Genomic DNA, 22,706 nt, shown 5'->3' with positions numbered 1-22,706 from the left:
TGGAGAAAAAAGCTTGAAACAAAAGTTGTGGAGCGTGAAAAATTACACAATTCTATCTAATCACATTTTGAAACCGGTTCATTGGTTCGGATTTAGCAACCAGTTTTTGACAATCACCTAAAAGTTGGAGATGAAGAAGAAAGTTTGAATCATAGGTTGTAGAGTGTGAAAAATTGAACTGTTTTCGCTAATCAGATTTTGAAACCGGTTCATTGGTTTGCATTTAGCAACCAGTTTCAAAAGTTTGAAACAAAAGTTGTGGGGCATGGAAAATTACACAATTGTGATCTGTCGCGAGAAAACTAACCTAATATCCAAAACGTAAATTTTACAGGAAGGGCATTTTAAAGTTTTGAGTCTATGTATCAGGCGATCTAAAATTTGTAGGTCCGTGAAACTTGTACCACTTTTGGCACCCATGAGTGCCAACATAACCCGATATTTTTTTTTCAGAATCATCTCATTCAAGGTTGCCAAGTTCTATAATCGAAATTTCCCAAAATCAATTTTTTCGATTTTTTTGGTTTTTTTGCCAATATTGTTGCAAAAACTACCCGAGTATGAATTCAAGCCTTATCTACTCAAATTTCAAAATATGGCACAAATCCTCCAAATGTGGACCGATTGTTGCAAAAATTTGCATTTCGACTCCCCAGAACATACATTTCAAGAAAATCAAATTTTTTTTTTAACTTTTACTGTAGTTGCTCAATTTTTTTGACCTCAGATTTAGGGTCAAGAGAATCGTTCTCGAACGTTTCAACCCCCACAGTCGGATTCAGCACCCTAAGTACTACCGATATCTACCATAAAAAATATATCGATTTTTTGGATACTAAGCTGATTTTCTCGTGACAGATCACAATTGTGTTCAATCACATTTTGAAACCGGTTCATTGATTCGCATTTAGCAACCAGTTTTTGACAATCATCTAAAAATTGAATATAGAGAAAAAAGCTTGAAAGAAAAGTTGTAGAGTGCGAAAAATTTAACCGTTTTTGCTGATCAGATTTCGAAACCGGTTCATTAAATCGCAGCAAAGCCATCAAAAGTTACCTGGTTACAAGTTGATTAGCCATTTTCAAATTCCAATCTGCAAAAATTGTTCAATTTTCCACGCTCTACAATTTTTGTTTCACGCTATTTTCTCTATCTTCAATTTTTAGGCGATTGTCAAAAACTGGTTGCTGAATGCGAACCAATGAACTGGTTGCAAAATGTGATTGAATAGAATTGTGTAATTTTTCACGCTCTACAACTTTTGTTTCAAGCTTTTTTCTCCATCTACAATTTTTGGGTATTTTTTGTTAACTGGTTGCAAATTAATGAACCGGTTTCAAAAAATTCATATCACGTTATTGTCGCCCTAGTGTGTAGAATACATTGCGCCAGTAAAAACCCGTTTGAATTTTTTAACCAAACCGGTTTTTCAATTTGTGAACACTCTGTGCGTGGGCCGGAAATTGCCAAGGTCGCTTTTGAAAGCCCTTATTTTCCCCTACTCAACGCCGCTTCATTCATCTCGCCAACTCTTTCCACTTGGAAATAAAAGCCACTGGACACTACTTTTGTGTCATACTCTGTAAGAATAATTTTTGTAGGATAAAAATTCGCGAAGTTTCAGGTATCCTGTTCTCAGCCAATTTTTTGTAAAAAATGATGGCTATTGCGGTATGCTCACCTTTGGATAAAAAGGTCGGGGGTCGAAACCATCTTTTGCGATGCTACCTATCCGAAATCGAGCTCATCCGACCTATTTTTGACGTTCCGATCTAAGTAAAACCCCCATTTCGACAATTCTGGAGCCTCCAGCGATTTTTTACGTTTCTCCAGAAACTTGGAATTGCTGTAGAACGGCTAAAAATCAACTTTAAACATGGAATATTAAACATTATTTCAAATGTTGCCGTTTTTTCATTGCACAAGTCAATGGGCAAAAATACACATCTGAACCGGCAGACGGCAGACGCCTATTTTCGCGACAACCACAAAAAATGGTTAAAGGCAGCCCACATAGGCTCCAAATAAAATTTTTTGTGCTCAAGTTGATTTTTAGCCGTTCTAAGGCAATTTCAAGTTTCTGGAGAAATGATAAAAAATCGTTGGAGGCCCCAGAATTACTGGAACTGAGGTCTTACGAATTTCGATAGTCGTAAAAGAGTTAGGGCCGCCACGCCATCTAAACCACTTCCCGAGAAAGTTCCATTTTTCATCAATACATGTATTTTCTATTTTTGCTATTAATTGATATTTTTTCGGATTTTTCAATTTTCAAAAATTCACCAAAAATCGAGAAATCAACTTCAGCACTCGAAATTTTGGGTTCGGGGTCATGAGGTGGTCCCCTTTTGATCTAGCTTTGTTTCGTTCATTTTTGTTTCTGCCGGTTCAGGTAGTTCCCTTGTTAGTACCAAAATGATTTCAATTTTTTTCAGGCGGCAGCCACAATTTGTATTACTGAAAGAAGTACTTAGTCTATGGTTCAGAAGCAGAGTACACGACCAAATCAAAAGTTTATAGGAGAAGAGTGTGTTTTATGTCTCTAGGTAGATATGCAAAACTATAATTGTCGTGATTTGTTTGAAAACAGGCTATCTGCAGTTAAACTTCTATAAAACAAGTGTTCGAGTTAGGTAATTTTCCACATGATGAAAATAAAAAATCGCGAGTGCGAATTACATAACATAACCCTTCGATAAACAATAAACACAGATAAATAACACAATAAGTATAGATAAGCATTATCGCGGTATAGCTGGTTACCGGTTAAATGAAAAGACAGTGACCAATGACCATTATCGACAACTTTCAATTGCGGAGGTCAAGTATATGACAATTTGTGGTCGTAAACCACAAATTATTTACACATCGATTCGCGCGTAGGATTCCAGCCCATTATTTATGTATGGAGCTGGGTGACTTCTACGAGATCATTTTTCGTGCGATATTTCAGTTCGAAGTGTACGAGCAAGTTTGGCGGATAATTTTTCTTTTGTGCTAAGATCAAGGTGATCCCCTGAGAAATCGTTGTGGTGGAAAATAAGCAAGTAATGTAAGTATACCATATATGTACTTCTACTCGTATCATATGTTCGTTCAATTTTTACTAATCCTAAAATGTAAGTCAGATAAGGTTGATTTTCAAAGCGAAAGATGTTCAAAATTGATATTCAAAGGGGTAACCCCCCCCCCCCGTCCACAAATGATAGATGACTCTGTCTTTTGCTCGGATTTTGAACATATTCGCAGGGGATCTTTTGGGTACCAAAAACGAATCTTAGAACCGAACAAATTTCGCCCCTTCCTATCACTCCCTATGCAAGAAAAAATGCCACTCATTAACGTGTTTTCAAAGTTCAACAAAAAATAAAGAAATTGAAGTCTACGAACTTATTTTTTGCTTTTAGTCAAACCCCTTCCACCTTTTTAAATTACTTGGAGGAATAGAATCGAGAGAGTTTTTCTTTTTTCTATAAAAAAGAGGTCCCTTAAAAAAAATTTCTGACCAGAAATGCAAACTTTCTAAAAAATTTTTAAATTTCAAATTGCAGGTAATTTTTTAAAAATACAGCATTGGGGGCTCCATGCAAAGAAACCAACCGCTTATTTGGAAAAATTGCGAACAAAAATGACAATTTTTCCAATGAGGGGGAATGGGTGGGGGTGTAGCAGAACGGATATTATTCAAGATACATACGAAGAAAAGTTTTTTCGAGAAAAAAAGAAGGACATTTGGAACGGTTTTTCAAATGTGAGAAGGGGGGGGAGAGGAGAATGGAGGCTGCACACGAGAGAATAAATATTATTTGGGTGGCTGAGGAAGATTTTTTTTCTTGAAAAAAGGGTCGTTTAGAAGAATTTTGACACAGAAATAAAAAATTCTCAAGTTTCCAGAGGCTTCGATTTAATTTTTTTAATGTGATTTTTGCCAATTTTATGAGGGGTTTCATTCAAGGGGCGAAGACTAATATTACATTGAAATGCCAAGAGAAATTTGGGTATTTTCTTGAGAACGAGGTTATAATTTAGAAAGATTCTTACACAGGTATGGGAAATTTTTGAAGACATTTTGTACAGACTTCAATTTTTTCCCTTTTTTTTGGAAACAATTTACAAAAATATTTAGGGGCTCTACAAAAAAGGAGCAAAATAGCTTGGAGAACCAGAGGAGGTTTTTTCTTAAAAATGTGAGTAGGCTAATTTGAATAATCCTGCCCCAGAAATGGGAAATTCTCAACAACATTACTAACTTCGATTTCTTTTTTTTCTCCTACTTTTGGGATCTCCACAAAAGATGAACAGTAAAATAGTTTTGGGGACGGAGGAAAGTTTTTTTTTTTTTTTTTGTTGAAAAGAGGGTTTTTTAAAGATATATTCTGAAATAAATATTTTGTTTGGGGGGGGGGATAGAGAGACGAGGGAGTGGTGCGTGCTCCATACATAAAGGAACCAAAATAGGTTCTGAGACCAGGGAAGGTTTTTTTCTTTCGTAAAAATATAATCTTGACACAGAAATGGAAAATTTTCAAAAAATTTTATCAACTCTGATTCATTTGATTTTTTTAATTTTTGGGGACATTTTAAAAATAGAGACCAAAACAACAAGGAGCACAGGTGCATTTTTTTCTCATAAAAATGGGGTTATGCAGAGAAATCTTGACGCAGAAATGAAAATTTTCTTTAAAAATTTAGATATCAAATTTGATTTATTTTATTTTTTAATTTTTTTTTTACAATTTTCGAGGGCTTTATAAACAGGGATCAAAATAGCTATAAGGGCACGTAGGAAATAAAGATTCTATCGCAGAAGTGAAAATGTTTTTTCCCAGGAAAGTTGCCAATTTTTGATTCATTTGATTTTTTTTAATGTTTCATTTATTTTTTTGGGCACTTTATACAAGGAAACCAAAATAGCTTGGGGTACCAAGAGACAGTTTTTTCTCGACAAGGGAATCATTTAGAAAAATTTCGACGCTGAAATAGACGTTTTTAGAGTAAATTCGATTTCTTTCATTTTTTAAAATTTTTTTTAAAGGGAGGAGGAAGCTTCGAAAATATTGTTTCTTGGAGACTAGAAAGAACATAAAAAAAACAGGAAATTATTTTCTCATAAAATCTAACAACTTCAGAGTGTGGACGAAAAAATACATTTTTAAAATAAGAGCCATCCAAATAATCACCGTGATTTTCGTCTCGACTCTCCAATAAATGGATAATGAGGGGGGGGGGAGGGGGATTCTTCATAATTTTCACGCACCAGAACGGTCAAATTTTGAAAAGCTCTCATCCAAACTTTCACTTAGGTAGCGGAATTTTCAGAAAAAATTACAAAATTTCAATATCGGTAGGTAAAATAAAAATTACCTAAAGAATCTCAAAATTGGGCCTTTAGGTTGAAAGTTGAAATTGTCATAACTCATAACAATCGTAAAATTTAAAAGTCACATTATGATAATTTGAAAAAATCATACCGTTACGTAAAAATTTATTTTTTGAAACTAATTTTTAAAACTTACAATCTCAACCCTCCCTGTGAGGCCTTAAAACCTCTAAAATTTTGATCCAAATTGATAAAAATAAATCTAAAAACGACAATTTTGAAAATTTGCTCGTTTTTTCAATCGGACTCACCCCCCCCCCCCCCCCCCAAATTGAAAAATGACGAGCCACGCGTTGTATTTAAGGTCTTCCTTCCCTAGGCTCCAAAAAGGTAAAATTTCAATTGTTTTCGAGTTGGGCTTCAATTTTTTTGTCAATTTTTCACAATAACTACAGAAAATGGTTGAAAGGGTGCCCAATAAACACCAACCATTAAATGATTGATTCCAAAGTTGATTTTTAGCCTGTTCGGGGTGATTTGAAGTTTCTAGGGAAAATTGAAAAATTGCTGGAGGCTCCCAAATGACCCAAAAACTAAGTATAGTTCTTCATGTGTGGGAGTTAAATTGAAAGAATCACTTACATTGGTTTACTTTGCTCGAAAAAAATTTATGATTCAATAAAAAGTTTAAAAAGTACCCTTAAAATAACTTTTTCTGAATTTATTTACATTTTCGAAATTTTACCAAAAAATAACTCGAGGACGTGAAATTTTGGTTACGAAGGTTTGGGACATGCTGTTTCAATCTAGCTTGGTTTCGTTCGAATCGAACAGTGCTACTTCAAAAGATTTCCTAGACAGAAAAAACACTCGTTGGTTCTGATTTTTTGAACATCTTATCGATCTAATGCGTTGAAAAAACTGCTCGCTTTACATAGATGGGTTAATACTTTACGAACACCCTGTTGCGTATTTTAATATAGGTTTAGGAACTCGTTGTGTAGATAAATTGGCCCTTCAAAAAACACATCTAATTCAAATCTAACGAATACTAAAATGTAACAATTTTGCAAAGATAAAAACGTGCTATGACATAACGATGGAATATTTTTTTTTAGGGTAAATAAAAGGTCAATAAAAATTGCAATATTATCGATCAACGACCTTTATACATTTTAACCTATTTCAAGGTTGCATAATATGTTGTTTTTTTGATGCTCAAAACGTTTCTTATATATCATACCTACACTTATCTACCTTTTCTACCTTTTCTACAAACATACGAGTAAATAGGTATGAAAAAAACACGTGCAATCGAATTAAAATAGGTAGCTACCAAAGGATAAACACGTTCTCATTCATTTCATTTTACTTTTTTTTTTTTAGCATACATCGAGAGCATAAAAATAGCTCATCTAGAAATTATAGTTATGTAACGGTTAAAATAAACGATAACAATAATTTCCTTCAAATATCACCGCCATTGAACATAATCATAGCAGAACGAAACGAGAGTTTAATGCAGATGACCACAGGTTATGGTACTTTACTCAAAAATTCCACGAATACCAGTAATAATTTAGCCCATAATGTTTTCATTTTCAAATACACTTATGCCAAATTATCAAAGATTCCGTCCAAAACACAAGCCAGATATTGGCACATCAAGTACCATATTACACAGAAATAAGGATATTAAAAACCAATATTTTCTTTACCATTATCCAAAAGTTGAATTTCAGTCTTCATTTTAATAGTTCGCTTCGTCCAAGCACTGACATTTTTCCACGTTAGAACTTCACCATCGTCGTTATACGGATCCATCGAATAATATTTTTGATAAAAAACTTCACTCGCGACACAATTATTATTCGTTAAATTATCATTCTATAATATTACAAGCTATTTATGTCGGTATAGGTAACGAGACACAACACATCGACGACTTGGGCTACTTATAACAACGAGTATTATTATCTTCACTTATTATTGCCACAATAAAATATTCAACGATTTCACAAAGATGCCCAATATACACGATACAAATCACACAGACGACTCGAATTAATAAGTATCAACACGACGACGAAGAAAAAACCAGAAAAGCTCAACTTGTGCCTCTGCCTATGTAGCGTAACAACGTGCTCAGCTCATACTCGTAGTCGTATCTGATCTCATCCCATCATGTCTCTTATCAAGCTATCGTGTAGTTGATTTTTATTTTCAAAGGCTATTATACTCTCGTAACACACGTTGACGTAGACGTACAAATTACGAGTTTAATTGTTATCAAAATTATGTAACGTGAAAAATTTGCTAATTTTTTTCTCTTTTAATTAACCTCGAGAAATAATTACACATGGGTTTTAACTGGAATCCTACTTATCAGTGTTATTTCGTATAGGTACGAGTACGATTTGTTGAACAAAACAAACGATGGTTTTGTTATTATGCAATTGATTAATCGTGTACAAAAGCCGCGTTTATTTGTACCATTTTATTATTTTTCACAATATATTGGTGGATAGAGAGATCTATTTTTATATGCATACAACAAACAGATAGGTATCTGCATTTATTACCAATTTCAGTTATTTGTAACTTATTATCACAACTTTTGATACAATCTTATCAACATTGTTGTTTAAATAGCTTTCATTAATGAGGTTAATTTTCGGAATTGGGTTTATCACGAGTAATATACATAAGGAGAGTTGATGAAATTTATATAAAAATTGGTAGAAAAAGCGACAGGGCTATTAAAAAATGTGATTAAAAATTGAATCGTTAAAATTAATAGCGTAATTAGACAGATACATTCAATAGACCATGGACGAGCCATATTTAGAATAAAAAAAATATGTAACAAAGGCATCAGTATAACCTTGACTTTTCAGAAAAAAAAAAATCAAAATCGCAGCAAGACCTCATTTTGAAAAAAATTGAGTCAGTCAGGAGGGGAGGTACTGACAATCAGAGTGCATAGAAATGAGCCAGATGTTCTCACCTAACGACTTCTTTGACCAAATTTCCTGATGAGATTTTGCGAAACCGGTTGAAGGGAGGGGGGGAGGGTGTACAAAAGTCCCAAAATCTTGGACGAAATGAAAAAAAAAGAGTAAAATATCGTGTGACATGTCGTTTTGTGTGCTTTCGAAAGCACTGAATACGAATATCCAAGTATTTTTTCGATTCAACCACTCCCCTTTCCCTTCCATTGGTTCCCGAAAATCTCCACAAAAATTGAAAAAATTGTGTGATATACAGTATGACACAAAAGTAGTGCCCGGTGGCTTTTATTTCTAAGTGGAAAGAGCTGGCGAGATGAATGGAGCGGCGTTGCGAGTAGGGACAAATAAGGGCTTTCAAAAGCGACTTTGAAAATTTCAGGCCCATCCACAGGGTGTCCACAAATTTAAAAACCGGTTTGGTCAAAATATTCAAACTGGTTTTTATTGGCGCAATGTATTCTACACACTGAGAAGACAGAAACATGGTATGAATTTTTTGAAACCGGTTCATTAATTCGCAACCAGTTATCAAAATTACCCAATCATTGTAGATAGAGAAAAAAGCTTTAAACAAAAGTTGTAGAGCGTGAAAAATTACACAATTCTGTCTAATAACATTTTGAAACCGGTTCACTGGTTCAAATTTAGCAACCAGTTTTCGACAATCGCCTGAAAATTAGATGTAGAGACAACAACTTGAAACAAAAGTTGTGGAGTGTGAAAAGTTGAACTATTTTCGCTGATCAGATTTTGAAACCGGTTCATTAATTTGCAACCAGTTATCAAAAGTTACCTAAAAATTGGATATTGAGAAAAAAGCGTGAGACAAAAGTTGTAGAGCGTAAAAAATTACACAATTCTGGTCAATCACATTTTGAAACCGGTTCATTATTTCGCATTTAGCAACCAGTTTTTGACAATAACCTAAAAAAATTGGAGATAGAAAAAAAACCTTGAAACAAAAGTTGTGGAGTGTGAAAAATTGAACCATTTTTGCTGATTGGATTTTGAAACCGGTTCATTAATTCGCATCCAGTTATCAAAAATTACCCAAACATTGTAGATTGTGAAAAAAGCTTGAGACAAAAGTTGTAAAGTGTGAAAAATAACGCAATTCTGTGAAATCACATTTTGAAACCGGTTCATCGATTCGCATTTAGTAACCATGTTTTTGACAATCACCGAAAAATTGAAGATAGAGATGAAAGTTTGAACATTATAAAGAAAAAAGTTTGAGACATCAGTTGTAGAGTGGGAAAAACCGAACTATTTTTGCAAATCAGATTTTGAAACCAGTTCATTAATTTGCAGCAAGTGCCATCGAAAAGATACCGGGTAGAAAATTAATTAGCAATTTTCAGAAACCAATCAGAAAAAATGGTTCAATTTTTCACACTCTACAACTTTTGTTTCAAACTTTTTTCTCCATCTCCAATTTTTAGGCAATTGTCAAAAACTGGTTGCTAAATGCGAACAAATGAACCAGTTTCAAAATGTGATTAGACAGAATTGTTTTTTTTCACACTCTACAACATTTGTATCAAGCTTCCTTTTCGATCTCCAATTTTTAGGTAATTTTTTATAACTGGTTGCGAATTAATGAACCGGTTTCAAAATCCAATCAGCAAACATAGTTCAATTTTTAACACTCCACAACTTTTGTTTCAAGTTTTTTTTCTCTATCTCCAATTTTTAGGCAATAGTCAAAAACTGGTTACTGAATGCGAACCAATGAACCGGTTTCAAAAAGTGATTGAACAGAATCGTGTAATTTTTCATGCCCAGCAACTTTTGTTTTAATATTTTTTCTCAATATCCAATTTTCAATTAATTTTTGATAACTGGTTGCAAATTAATGAACCAGTTTCAAAATCTGATCACCGAAAATGTGTGATAGCTGGGACTATCCTTGGTTTACAGAGGGAAAGCCCAGGTCTATTCGACATATAATTAAGCCCAGGGAACCCAAACTCTACTGATGACCTTACGAAAGTACATCGAACAGCAAAGGTGACGAAACACCGCATAAATGATCATAGGCCGCAAATGAAGTGTTATGCTTTATTTGTACACATCTCTGATATAAAACCGAATCGATTAAATACAAAAAAGACACACTAATCATTATAAAAAGACACTTGCAATGTCGATTGCAAGTGGAAGCTCTGAAATGCATCCGTACTGGAACACCAGTGAAAAAATACTTAACGTTTGTAACGTCTCTAATGGCGGAGTGGCTATACTCGAACTAAACCGACAGAGTGCACTACTTAAGCAGTGCAGCCACTCCGCAGGAACACATCTTCCCTTTAGGTGGAAGCTGTGGGCGCATCCCCTACCGTCACATATGCCCCGCTTCCATTGAACAGCGTGGACATCGGAGATGCTGGAACATTGAAGCCAAAAACTGGCCAACGGACAACGGACGGGAGGGCCCATCTGCCCCGCTTCATGTGAACCCGCAGCTTCCAGATGTTAAACTGGCTGGGTCCATCGGAATCCAATTTCAGCCTCCAACTGCTGATTTTTAAAACGTCTCTGCTAATTTTTCACGGCACCAGCGACTTAAAATTACCTTAGATGCGAACATTTTCTCAAAATAAATTATTTACATTCACATCTTAGTCGCTAAGTGTCACAAAAATTCACAAACACATAAATATTCACATAAATAGCAGAGAAAGTACAAAATTTCAAGAACAAGTCGAAATCCGTAATTACGCGAGAATTACCGTAATGATACGCGTCGAGCTGCTACTATCCAGTTCGATACAAAGCCAAAAAATGCGCAACTCTTAAAATATTCCGCCGGTGACGATAACAAGTGTTTACCAACACGAGAGGAGCTGAATTCTTCATCTGGAGTAATTAACAGGTAACTTTTAATTAATTACGCGTTCCGAATCGTCTTCTAGATGTTAAAATTAATGAAGAATTGTCTGTTTTCTCTGTTAGAAGTCTTCCGGTTCGAATCAGCGTAGAAACGGGCCCACTGTAAACGGATGGAGATGATGTTTACTCCCGGAGCAGCTTCAGTATCGGTACGTAAGTTTTCTCTAATTTTTCATCAATTTTGCGTATTGAACCTTGTTAATCCGTCTCTTTTTCATACCCTAGCTGCTGGACTGAAGAAGATAGCATCTCCAAATGGAAACTGGCGAGTTGCCTTTGTTTTTTCTACGTAGCAGCAAAACCTCATCATAATTGGTGACGGTTGCTTCGCCCGGGAGAACTAGTGAGTTTTTTTCTTATTTTTCTTCACTATGCTGGAACGTCTGACCATCCTCTGAGAAGCCATCTATTTCCTCAGGTAAGCCAGTGAGTTTTCTTTTTCCTTTTACTGCGAAATTGACAATTGTTGCGATTTCTCCGCAGTAATTACCAGCTATATCTATGAATACTGTGGTGCTGATTTTTTCTTTCTTTTCCAGTATGTCCGCAGGCGTTCACCGCATTCTTCGTTCAGCACCATTGGCAGGAAAATCTCGAATCCCAAAAGTACCAGAGATGTTGAAAACCATTAACAGAGATGATTGATAGTTCCAAGAAAAGCTCCAGTATTAGCCACCGACAACAGGTACATTAAATTTGTGTTAACTTTGCTTCTTTTTACGTACACGAACTAACTTCTTATTTTCTCTGTTATCAGCAAGCTGATATTTTCATCAAGATGAAATCTCGACGATACTGGAGCCGGAAACCGCTTTAAGTCATCTCTGCTACAGTAAGTACTCCGTTTGTCTATCAGCTTTCGAATCGCGAATGTTTTTCTGCTTAAAAAACCGGTTTCGCGAACTCTGCTCTCGTGTAGTCTGTAATCGGTGCCGCGTTACTGTCACAGACAGCTAGCCACACGCCGCTATCCTCACCCACAGCTGGGAATGTTTACGTCGCTATTCGCACTGACAGCTGGGATGATGCTATTTTCCCAGACAGCTGGCCGGAACTGAGTTTTTCCACGAACTTTTCGCCGCATTTTCTCTGTTTTTTCTGCGACTGGAAAATTTCTCGCACCTTCCTTGACCATTGCTCGAACATATTTTTGAATTACTCTGTTTTTGGCAATTTTTTACCAAAATTCTCTCATTCAAAAATCCTCAAGCTCGCTCATACGACTTTCAACTTCTCTGATCAAAAAATAAAATTTACAACTAAACTAAAATTAAGTCAACTACCTAGTCGAAAATAGATTAGTCATAAATTAAACACAGTCGCTTCTTAAGCTGTATTTTAACCAAAAATTAAAAAAATTTACACAGAGGCAAAAAACAAAAAAAATAGTAAATAAATAACAATCAGATCCAATAATAATAATAAAAAAAAATAACAACCTTTCCGCACACGTTCAAGGCACAAAATCTTCGTCTTCGAATTTTTTATTGATTTTTATTTTCCTGGCCTGAGGGTTTTTTCTTGAGTCAAACATTCCGCCGAACATAGATTCTGTCTCCTCGCGAATTGCGTCCTCCTTACCATCCTTTGACAACTGTCGCTTTATTTTCTGGCGAGCCTTCGCTGCTGTTTTTCTCTTTGACCTTCTCTGATATTGAACGATGGTAGATTTTTCATCACTTGATGACCAAGTTAAATCCACGTATATTTTCTTTCTGGTTTTCGAGGTAGTAACTTCACTTTTTATTTTTATAACCTCTCTTACTCGTTTTTCGTATTTCTCAATCGTCTTCTTTTCATCTTCTCTACTAGGTTCATCGGCGAATATTTCGAACCTCTCTTCTTCCAGTGAGACTTTTTCAGTCTTCATAGTCATCACTGATCGGCTGAAATTTATGAATCTGAGCCACGGCGCTGGATTTGACTTGTCCATAGCTGGTTCTTCTTTCTTGACGTCATCAGAGAGTGACCTTACCGCCTCTATTTTTAGTCCAATTTCCGGCGTCACTTTTTCTTCCATCTCTGATTCGTCTATCTCAGAAATCTCTCCCTCCTCTCTTTCATATTTGGTCGGAGCATGGACATCCAACAAGGTAGGGATTGAGGTGAGATTCTTGAACTCAAGCTTTGCAATATGGTCACACACGTGCAGTAAATAATAAGTCGTACTCCTTTCTTCCTCTGGTTCAAGATGACAGGTTGGACACATTACGGATTTGCATCCAATACCATATTTGCCGAATGTATGATTTATCTCCATTCTTTATTCTGAGATGAAATTCTGGAACCGACGAAAACGAGCAATATCGAGAAGGCGAATGCGCGGAGTAATTCCCAAACTAGGTTTGTAACTTCTCTGAACAAACTCAAATTTTAATCTGAGTACTTCAGCCATCCGCGAATTTCAGTACCAAAAAATGGAATCGTTGAAAGGCTCTGCCTCTTCTTCGCACTTCTCTGTTTCTTGGGTGTACTGCTTTTGGTAGTGCGTCTCTGATATTTGCGACCACTCTGATTCCCAATCGTCATCAGAGTATTGACACTCAGACTGTTCACTAGAGGTTAAATAAAAATCGCGTCTAGCCTCGCAAATACTACTGAACTCACTTGCAGCGTCGTTCCAATAATCGGATGGAAAATCAAAGTCTGGATTAGTATCTGTGTGCCAAGATTGTGCACTACTGGTTTCAACTTCTCTATTTGGAGTCAGACTCCAATTGAGGTCGCGAAAGTTCACCCGCGAATCAATAAACGAGTAAGAATGTTCTTCACCGAGTAACCTACTCAACGTTATTCGTCTTGCAACTATGCGAACATACTCAGCAAACAAAAGCCAAAAGTTTAACCGGACACGAACGGGCCACATAGTCGAACTGTGGCATGGAATACTTTGAAAGCTCGACGAAGCTGAGCTTTTGGTTGACTGAAGGTGGGAGAAAACCGGTTTCCACTCCCTCCAAAGTATGCCGAAAATATCTCACTAAGATAATATTACGCCTCTGTGTAAAAGCATGAAAAATTTTGCCTAATTCTAGATAACATAAAAATACAACTTATTCTATAACAAAGGCGGGTATTTCCGCACTCGAAGCTTTCTATTGTAGCGAATTTAAAAATAACTTACAACTAAGATAAGAATATATTTTTCACTCACGAGCTTTCAAAGCAGATACGCATCTATTCTTTATCTGCAACACAGCTTTTGACTTGTCTCTGTTTGTTCATATCGTAGAACTTGAAAGCTTGCACAAAATATGCACGTTCGTTCCATTCTAACATTTCGAGGTGTACGAAATTCAATGTCTTTTTGCGCTTTCTATTTCTCTGATTTCCAAGGTCATCTGGTGCATTTCGAGTATGCAAGTTTGAGCTTTCGAGATTGGTAGGTACCTGCTTAGCTTTGGAACGCGTTTCGTACCTCTCCCGCGCCGCCTCTCTCCTCTCCCTGTACATTTTCTTATCAGGAAATGTTTGTTCGAGGCAATCTTCGAGCTTTCGTTCTTTGGAGGGGGGGAGCTTTCTGCGTAATCTCTTCTTTATTTCTCGGAATGCTGCATCGTGTCTGGATATCTCTTTTTTAGGCATCTCTGATTGGCAAGTTTGGCGAATTTTTTCCAGGGTTTTTTCAGGTTGTTTTCGCGAACCTCTGGGCAAATATTCTGGATCCTTGGGGTCATCGACCTCCTCTCCATCGTCGCTTTCCTCTTCCAACTTCTCTGTTTGCTCGATGGTTTTCTGCTTTGAATAATCTCTGATTTTTTCCACCAAGTCTCTGTTATCGAATTTGGATTTCTGTTTCAAATCATTTTTCAACTCCTCCAGCTGGTTTTTGTTAAGATATGACGTCATCTGGCGAGTGTTGACAATTTGCTCGTCCGTAGGGTCAGCCACATTTTTGACCATGTAACAATTGCTACCAACGTGCTGTTCTACCGTATAAGGGCCATAACGTTTTTGAAATAGCTTTTTGGACAAGCCTTTTTCATATGATGACAAGCGGTGCGATGTTAACATGACCAATTCACCATTTTCAAAAATAGTGGGGGGCCCATGTAACTTGTTGAATGCAACTTCGTTGTTGATTCTTTGTTGCATTCTTTTCTCACGAATAAAATTCACCAAAGCCTGCTGGTCAGTCATATTGTCTATATTTTCATCAATGACTTCTTGAGTATAGACTGCCTTTCTGGCCAGCTTGTCTGCTACGAAATTATTATGGTCATATTTTCTCGCTCTGACATGTCTTAATTCGAACTCCTTGAATTTTTTGGACAGTTCAATGACCTGCTGAAAAACTGCTTTATGATGAACTGGTTTTTTGTTCGAATTTTTCCAGTTATTTTCAATCCACCTCTTCGAATTGTGGTTTACTGCAGTGACTAGGTAGTTGGAATCGGAAAATACTTTGAGCTTCTCTACTTCATTTTTTAAGGCGATTTCCATTGCTCTGATCAACGCAATAATCTCAGCCAAATTGTTGGAATTTTTATAATCAGGGTGCACGATTCGTTCGGAAATGTTGAAATCTCCACTGGGTGTCCAACTGATTCCGATACCCGCGATAGCTTCGTCAGTGCCATTTTGAGAACAAGCACCGTCTACTGCTACCCATACAAATCCTTTCTTATCAACAATGAGCTTTTTGGGGTCCATTTTCATTTTTAGAGCCTCTTCTGATGTTATTGATGGAACATTGTTGGCACGTTGCTCTTCTCGTAATTTTCTTAACTCGAATTTGGCATTTATGCCAATACTTGGCACTGGCAAATCCTGAGCTAAATCATCTCTGATTCCCCAAGCTTCATTTGGCTTCACTCCAAACTCCGTTGGCGTATTGTTGATCTCATTTTCAACTTGCTTGGCATATTTGTGCCAGCCATGGTGAGTGTAGTCGAAGTTCTCTGCTGACTGATTTATCTTGACTCTCAGTCTATCGCCAATTATTCTCATTGTTCTTTCCACTAAGCTTGATTGTGGATTATATTTGGTAGTGTGACCAACTTTCACACCGTAGGATTTGAGTAGGTCATTCCAAGCATCGCTCACGAATTGAGTACCATTATCAGTAATGACTTTACGCACTTTGTGCCCCAGTTTCTTGATTTCTTCGAGGATTTCTTTCATAGCTTTTGAAACCTCTTCTTTTGTAGCCACAATCAGGGTTTTCAGCCAAACTTTGGCAGTGAATACACATTTCACAACTAACATGTATTTTGGATCACTGGCCTTGTTAGCAATTTGTCCAATTAAGTCAGCTGATAGTACATCTGCTATGCCATAAGCTTCAATTTGAGCATACTCTAACTTCTTCTTCTGCCCAAAGTTCTTATTATGTTTGCAATCGAGGCATTCGCTTGTGGCCAATTTGGCAGATTTTGGTACATTCGGCAAATAGTACATGCGTCGAAAAATTGCATCAATTTTGGCAGCTCCTACATGGCCGTATTCCTCATGTAGGTACATTATGGTATCTTTATACAGCTCATCTGGCATACATGGCACTTTTGAGCCATCTTCTCTGATTCGATGAAGTACTCTGACACCTTCTTCTTCTTCCAAAATGACATATTTTTTCTCAAGCTGTCTCTTCGCTTTTCTCTGCTTTGAAGTCATGTCCAGTTCTTCAGCTTGAAGTCTTCGTATGACCTTGGACCAATTTTCATCTCTGTTTTGGTACAAGTCCAGCCTCTTCAGACAGTCTACCAACTGTTCTTTTACTAGGTCTTTGTAAATAACGCCAAGTGGCACCATTCTGGTCCAGTTCGTTTCATATAAGGTCAGCTCAGGTGCCTGCATTTCCCACCATTTACCAACTCTTTTTGGCAAATCATAAACCAAATCATGGCAATTAAAATGAGTAATCCATGCTGCTGCTTTGCGGTGTATTTGAGCTAAAGTATTAAATCTGTGCACAATTGACATAATGTCTTTTCTGATGTGCACTTTGTAACCATGTAGCCACATTTCGAGTTTTTTTAATGCATTCGCCAACGAGTACATTTCTTTCTCTATTATGGTGTACTTCTTCTGATGGTCTTTGAATGTATTGCTCACAAACAGGATCACATGATCAGTGCCATCTTCTCCTTTCTGGTAAACTACCGCATTCATGGCATCATGTGTAAAACTGGTCTCAAGATGAAAATCTTGCCCCTCGATCGGAGATGCCAGCTCAAACTTCTTCCGGTACTCAGTTTCCAACTTCTCTAATGCATTCTGCTGCTCTTCTCCCCACTTGAAGTTTTCTTTCCGTGTGACTTCATAAAGTGGCACTGCTAACTGCTGGTAATCAGCTATGAAGCGCTTATAAAATCCAACAATTCCCAAAAATGCCATAACATCTTTTTCATTTTTGAGTTTGAATTCACCTTTCTTGTTGGTGTGCTTGGCTTTGAATTGATCAAGCTTTTCGAGTTTTTTATTCTGCTTCAATATTCTGCCAGGCTGGAGCTGGAATCCCAGATGGTTTATTTTACTCTTGAAAAACTTTGACTTCCTTGGATTAAGCCTAAGTCCATTGTCTCTGATAATCTTGAGTGTGTCAACAAGTAGTTCCATCATCTCTTCGAAAGTTGCAGCTTTAAGTAGCACATCGTCAACGTACTTAGTTCTGCCTTTTTTTGCTGGCATAATTGTGTTCATCATTTTCACAAACAATGCAGATGACACCTTCAATCCATATGGCACTCTGATAAATTGGTGGACTTCTCCGTCAACAATGAAAGCACAATACTTTCTACATGCTTCATGTAACACCATCTGCCAAAATCCTGCCACAAAATCCAGGCAGCAGTAAATCTTGGCACGTCCATCTGTCGTTATAATTCTATCAAGCAATCCAGCCTCATTGTAATCATTTTCGAGTATTGGATTTAATTCCATTGGATTGAGGCATAATCTCACGTCGCCATTTTTCTTAATATTGACAACCAATGCATTGATGTATGGTGAACTGGAAGGTTCGACAATCTTTTTTGCAACCATCACTCTGAGAGCTTCTCTCACAAGTGGCATCTGCTTATTCGAAGGAGTGTACTTAGGACCATGAAATCTCTTGATGTTTTTAGGATCTTTAAATCTCAGCTTCATAGGTGGTCCTACCCATTTTCCTGGGTACTTGCTGAATATACAGGCAAACTCTTTAAGTATGTCAAAAGCTTTTTTTGCCTGTTTCTTCATAATGGTTTCTTCATTAACAGCTTGCTCCAAATCTGCTCGCAGTGTTTCCAAAAATATTTCTGGACCATCGTCTACATCCTCAGGCTCATCTGCCTGGTACTTCTCCGCAGTGTTGGCTTTTTTTGAGATACGATCAATTTGCTCAACATTCTTTTTCTTTACTCTGATTCGCCTGAGTGTAATTTTTTCTCTGTACTCCTGCTCTGACATAAATTTCAACGTCTCTATTTTCTCCTCTCCTGGAGGGCAGCAGGTAGCTTGTTGGTTTTCCACATCAGGTTTTATTCCAAGCACTTTCATTGTTTTTGTGCCAATAATGAATATCTGATTACATCCCTTCAAGATATAAAATGGGATTTTGAGCTCACAATCACTAAATTTGAGCTTTATCACAATGACATAACGATATGACTCTACTTTTGAATCATCTGCCAAGTTGCACACTATAGGTCTTTTCAGCATGATGTACTCAACATTGTCATAGTGATCTCTGAGTAGAATGTTGGCTGTTTCCTCTGATACTACATTTGGAGTGGCACCTGTGTCGAGTTGAGCCGGATAGGCGGTGCCATTTACAGTTAGTGGCACTACACATGTATCGAATTTATCTTTTTCTCTGAGAATCTGCTCTCTGACTCGAGCTTCAATTTCTTCTCTGCGCAGCGGTGGTTTCGGCGTAACAGGTGTTCTGAGCGAGTTCAACGAACTTTGGAGAGTCGGTTGTGCACTCTGTACGTTTTCGGGGATATGTGCTGCCCCATTGACGTGATTAACATTAATTTTACTCGTCTCTGATGCCCCAGCAGGGCCTACAGGTGTTTCTAGCGTCTCTGATAAGTTTCGTTCCTCACCGGGAGGGGAGGGGATTCCTATCTTGTTGAGTAGCTTGTGGAGTGTCTGAGGTTTGATGAATTTTTTGAGCTTCTCTATTTTTTTAACAGCATCAGCGACTTCTTTTTCAATATTTTTAGGATTCTCTGCTTTTTTCTTCTCTATCAAGGTCTTTTTTCTGATAATTTCGTATTGCAATCCATCTTCTTCTGTTACAACTTCTCTACTCTCCTGAGTTTCAGCGCCATCTTGATCAGTGATGATTTCAGGAGGTGTCTTCTTATGCCAATCATAGTTGTACATTTTATCCATTTCCTGAATCAACTCTGTTTTGCGTGCAAATCTTGGATAATATCTACCATTTTTCTTGCTTAAATGGAATTTGTGCATCACTGGTATCATGTTGTAATGTTCATCCACTCTGAACTGACGCATAGCTTGATTTTGCTGGTCTCTTTTTAAGTCCAAAAATACAGCAGCAGGTGTCCACCAAAACGACACAATATCATCTTCAAGTGACTCCAGCGCTCTTCTGTATGCAAAGTATCTGTCCAGCGAAACTGGATTACTTGCAGCAACTTTTGGCTTAACCAGTGGAAACAATAAAATAATCTTCGTGAAGCCTTTCTTTTTTAACATCTCTAATATTTGCGACGCATAATTCTTCATAGCTTGTGAACTCATGTCAGAGTAGTTCAGCTCGTATTGAGCCAACGATACAATAGCTTTTTTCTTCGTAAAGTTGGCAGCTTTGGCAGCTTTTAACAGGTCACAGATGTTGAGTTGTTCTTTAAGGTAGGGCTGAGAAATTTCAGGCCTTCGTCGTGGTATTACATTCGCTAAAAATACAGCGAGTGAGTCTCCAATTAATTCAAATTCATCTTGCGGTAGCTCATGGAAATTCTCCACTTGTGCTAAATTGCACGCGTCAGCTACTCCTTTCCCGACGGCATACCTGTTGAATCAATGGACCCCTCTGGTGATGTAGGGGGGGTCTGTTCGTCTGAAACTTCAGTCTCTGATTGGGTTTCTTCTTTTCCAGCGACTGAATTCACTTGATGAGCGTTTTCTTTGTTAGGCTTTTTATACCTATGCTCATCTTTTTTCTCTTTCTGACCATTTTTCATCGTCTCTGATTTGGGCTGAATTCTATACTTGTCGTACGATTTTTTCTGCTGGTCAGTTGTGCGCTCATTTTTGTTCTCACTGTTGTTGTTGCGAGAATTGAACGAATTGGAGCGCCTATCGTTGCCACCGAAACTGGATCGACGGTTTTCAGATCTCTGTTGAGTATTTCGAGCCTGAGTAGGTCTTTCAGGTTCAGCTGGTCTCTGAGCAAACTCCTCCACTCGAGTCATTGCGTTCAGCCTTTTTTCGAAAATATTGATATCTTGAAGTTCAATCTCAGTAAAGCGAGGTCTGAGACTGGATGTTAATTTATAATAAATCATCATTATTATATCTTCGAATGGCGAGTTGGTGGTTTTCAGCACTTTCAACCAAATCATCAACTCAGAGCACTGAGTGGTAGATGACGTTTTGCACACTGACATATTCCTGAAGTGATTTCTCGCCTCATTTTGTCTTTGCGGACTCCAAGCGCAATCAATGAAATCCTTTCTGAGTTGATAATAATCAGTGCTGTTTTCCTGAAGATCTTTCCAGGGTGCCATATGTATCAGCTTATCATCGATAAGCACCATCAGAGCATCGCAATATTGACTTTGAGATACCTGATATGGCTGCATACGTCTCTCGAAACGGTGAATGAAGTTGTAAACTTGGTACTTATTTTCTTCTGAATAACTAACACCAAATTCGCGCAATCTATCAGGCCTAATGTTAGTATTGGTACCGCCAAACTGGATTCGATAATTCAGCCTACGCTCTGGGGGGTGGTTTTGCTGCTCACGCTCAGCCTGAAGCCATCTTGGATCAATTTCAGGTTCTCGATCATCGTTACGTCGACTGTTTCGATCATCTCTGTTGCCATTGTTGTTGTTGGCATTGTAATTGCGATTACTGTTGTTGTTGTAATCGCTACTTCTTCGATCACCGCTACTACGATTATTTCGATCATCTCTGTTATCGCGATCGCGACTATTGTAGCTGTCGCGTCGATCACGACGATCACTGTGATTGCTGCTACCGTTACCGTCTCGCCTATCGCGGCTGTCTCTGCTTTCGCGTCGATCGCTGCTGCCTCGGCTGTCGCGTCGCGGTGTGTTACTTCGCAAGCGCGATCTACGGGATCTAGAATCTCTTGAAGATGATCTATTTCGGTTACCGTTACTCGGAGTGCGATGTCTGTTGTTATCGAAGTTATTATTGTTCAAATTCGAGTTGCCCCTGGAGGGGGCGGGGGATCTGGATCGATCACTGGAGTCTCTCCTACCTCGGAAGAGATCCGCACCTTTACTGGTATTCACACTGCTGCGACTGGCAGTGTTACCAACGATATTACTATTCACGTTGTGCACAACCGGTGGCACAACAGGGGGCTGGTAGGGTGGTTCATCCGGTTCATGGAGATTTTCAATAAATCCATCCACGTGTTCTTTCCATTCAAAATAAGCAGCACGTTCTTCTTCCATATTCTCAATAAACTCAACATGTTGTAATTGCATCTGATATAATAGGCCACCTTGGTACATATTTCTTTCCTTCATTTTATTCATAATGAGGACGTGAGATGTGAGTACTCTATCGGTGGTTTCTTTGTAAGCTTTAAAAATTGCTTTCATCTCTGATTTGAAATTTTCGATTTTTTTATCTTTTTCTCTTTTCAACTCTGATTTCATAATCGCCATTTGAGCACGCAGCTCAAGATATAGGTTACCTACATCCTCTCTGGTTTTTGAGATGGCTTTTTCAGAATCAATGACTCGTTGAGCAATAACTTTATCGTTGCTATCGTGATTATCAGCAGATGAATAGGCCCATTTATGGAAAATTAATTCCTCCTCTGTTAAAAGTTTTCGGAAACAATTCTTCTGGCCTTTTTTCAATTTTTATTTCAATTTTTTTATCGAAATTTACCGGATCAAAATTGCAAATTTGAGCCATTTTGGACTCTGCTATATTTTTCATGTACTTATCCGACCGGGAAAGTTCACCTTCAAGTTCATAGTCAGGTTCATGGTGTAAAATCGACGCCTCAGGGATTTCTTCACCTGACGGTTGTGCACCGTTTCCAGCTTTCGCCTCATCAGCACCGCTTGCGTCGATCTCATCTTGATCATTATTCAGGAAAAATAAATCGCCTTCTTCGAGTGCTTCTTGATACTCGATCGAATCAATTTTTATTTCAGCACTGCGCCATTCTCTTCTCTGATCTAAAATATTCTCGTGCAATCTGCGCAATAATTTTCGATCCTTCATTTTAGGCTTGATTTTCGGCGTGGCTTGAATTCCCAATTGATTCCGGCGTTGAATATCAGCATTTTTTGCAGCATTTCTACTCGAACGTCGT

The 22,706-nt window shown here is 37.6% G+C and overlaps 2 protein-coding genes across 2 annotated transcripts in view; one reads left to right on the top strand and one right to left on the bottom strand.

Annotated features, from left to right (window-relative positions):
• The window catches only part of LOC135834284 (protein scarlet-like), a 45,167-nt gene extending 37,638 nt beyond the window's left edge, over positions 1-7,529 (bottom strand). The window contains exon 1 of the mRNA XM_065348128.1: positions 7,040-7,529. Within this exon, the coding sequence (XP_065204200.1) occupies positions 7,040-7,145 (106 nt within the window). The 5' untranslated portion in view covers positions 7,146-7,529. The remainder of the gene's footprint in view (positions 1-7,039) is intronic.
• Positions 2,772-22,706, top strand: part of LOC135834279 (phenoloxidase 3-like) — a 36,411-nt gene continuing 16,476 nt past the window's right edge. The window contains exon 1 of the mRNA XM_065348123.1: positions 2,772-3,053. Coding sequence (XP_065204195.1) covers positions 3,052-3,053 — 2 coding nt within the window. The 5' untranslated portion in view covers positions 2,772-3,051. The remainder of the gene's footprint in view (positions 3,054-22,706) is intronic.

This window comes from Planococcus citri, chromosome 2 (assembly GCF_950023065.1).
Source record: "Planococcus citri chromosome 2, ihPlaCitr1.1, whole genome shotgun sequence".
Taxonomy (NCBI): domain Eukaryota; kingdom Metazoa; phylum Arthropoda; class Insecta; order Hemiptera; family Pseudococcidae; genus Planococcus; species Planococcus citri.
This window is presented reverse-complemented; position numbering and strand designations above follow the sequence as displayed.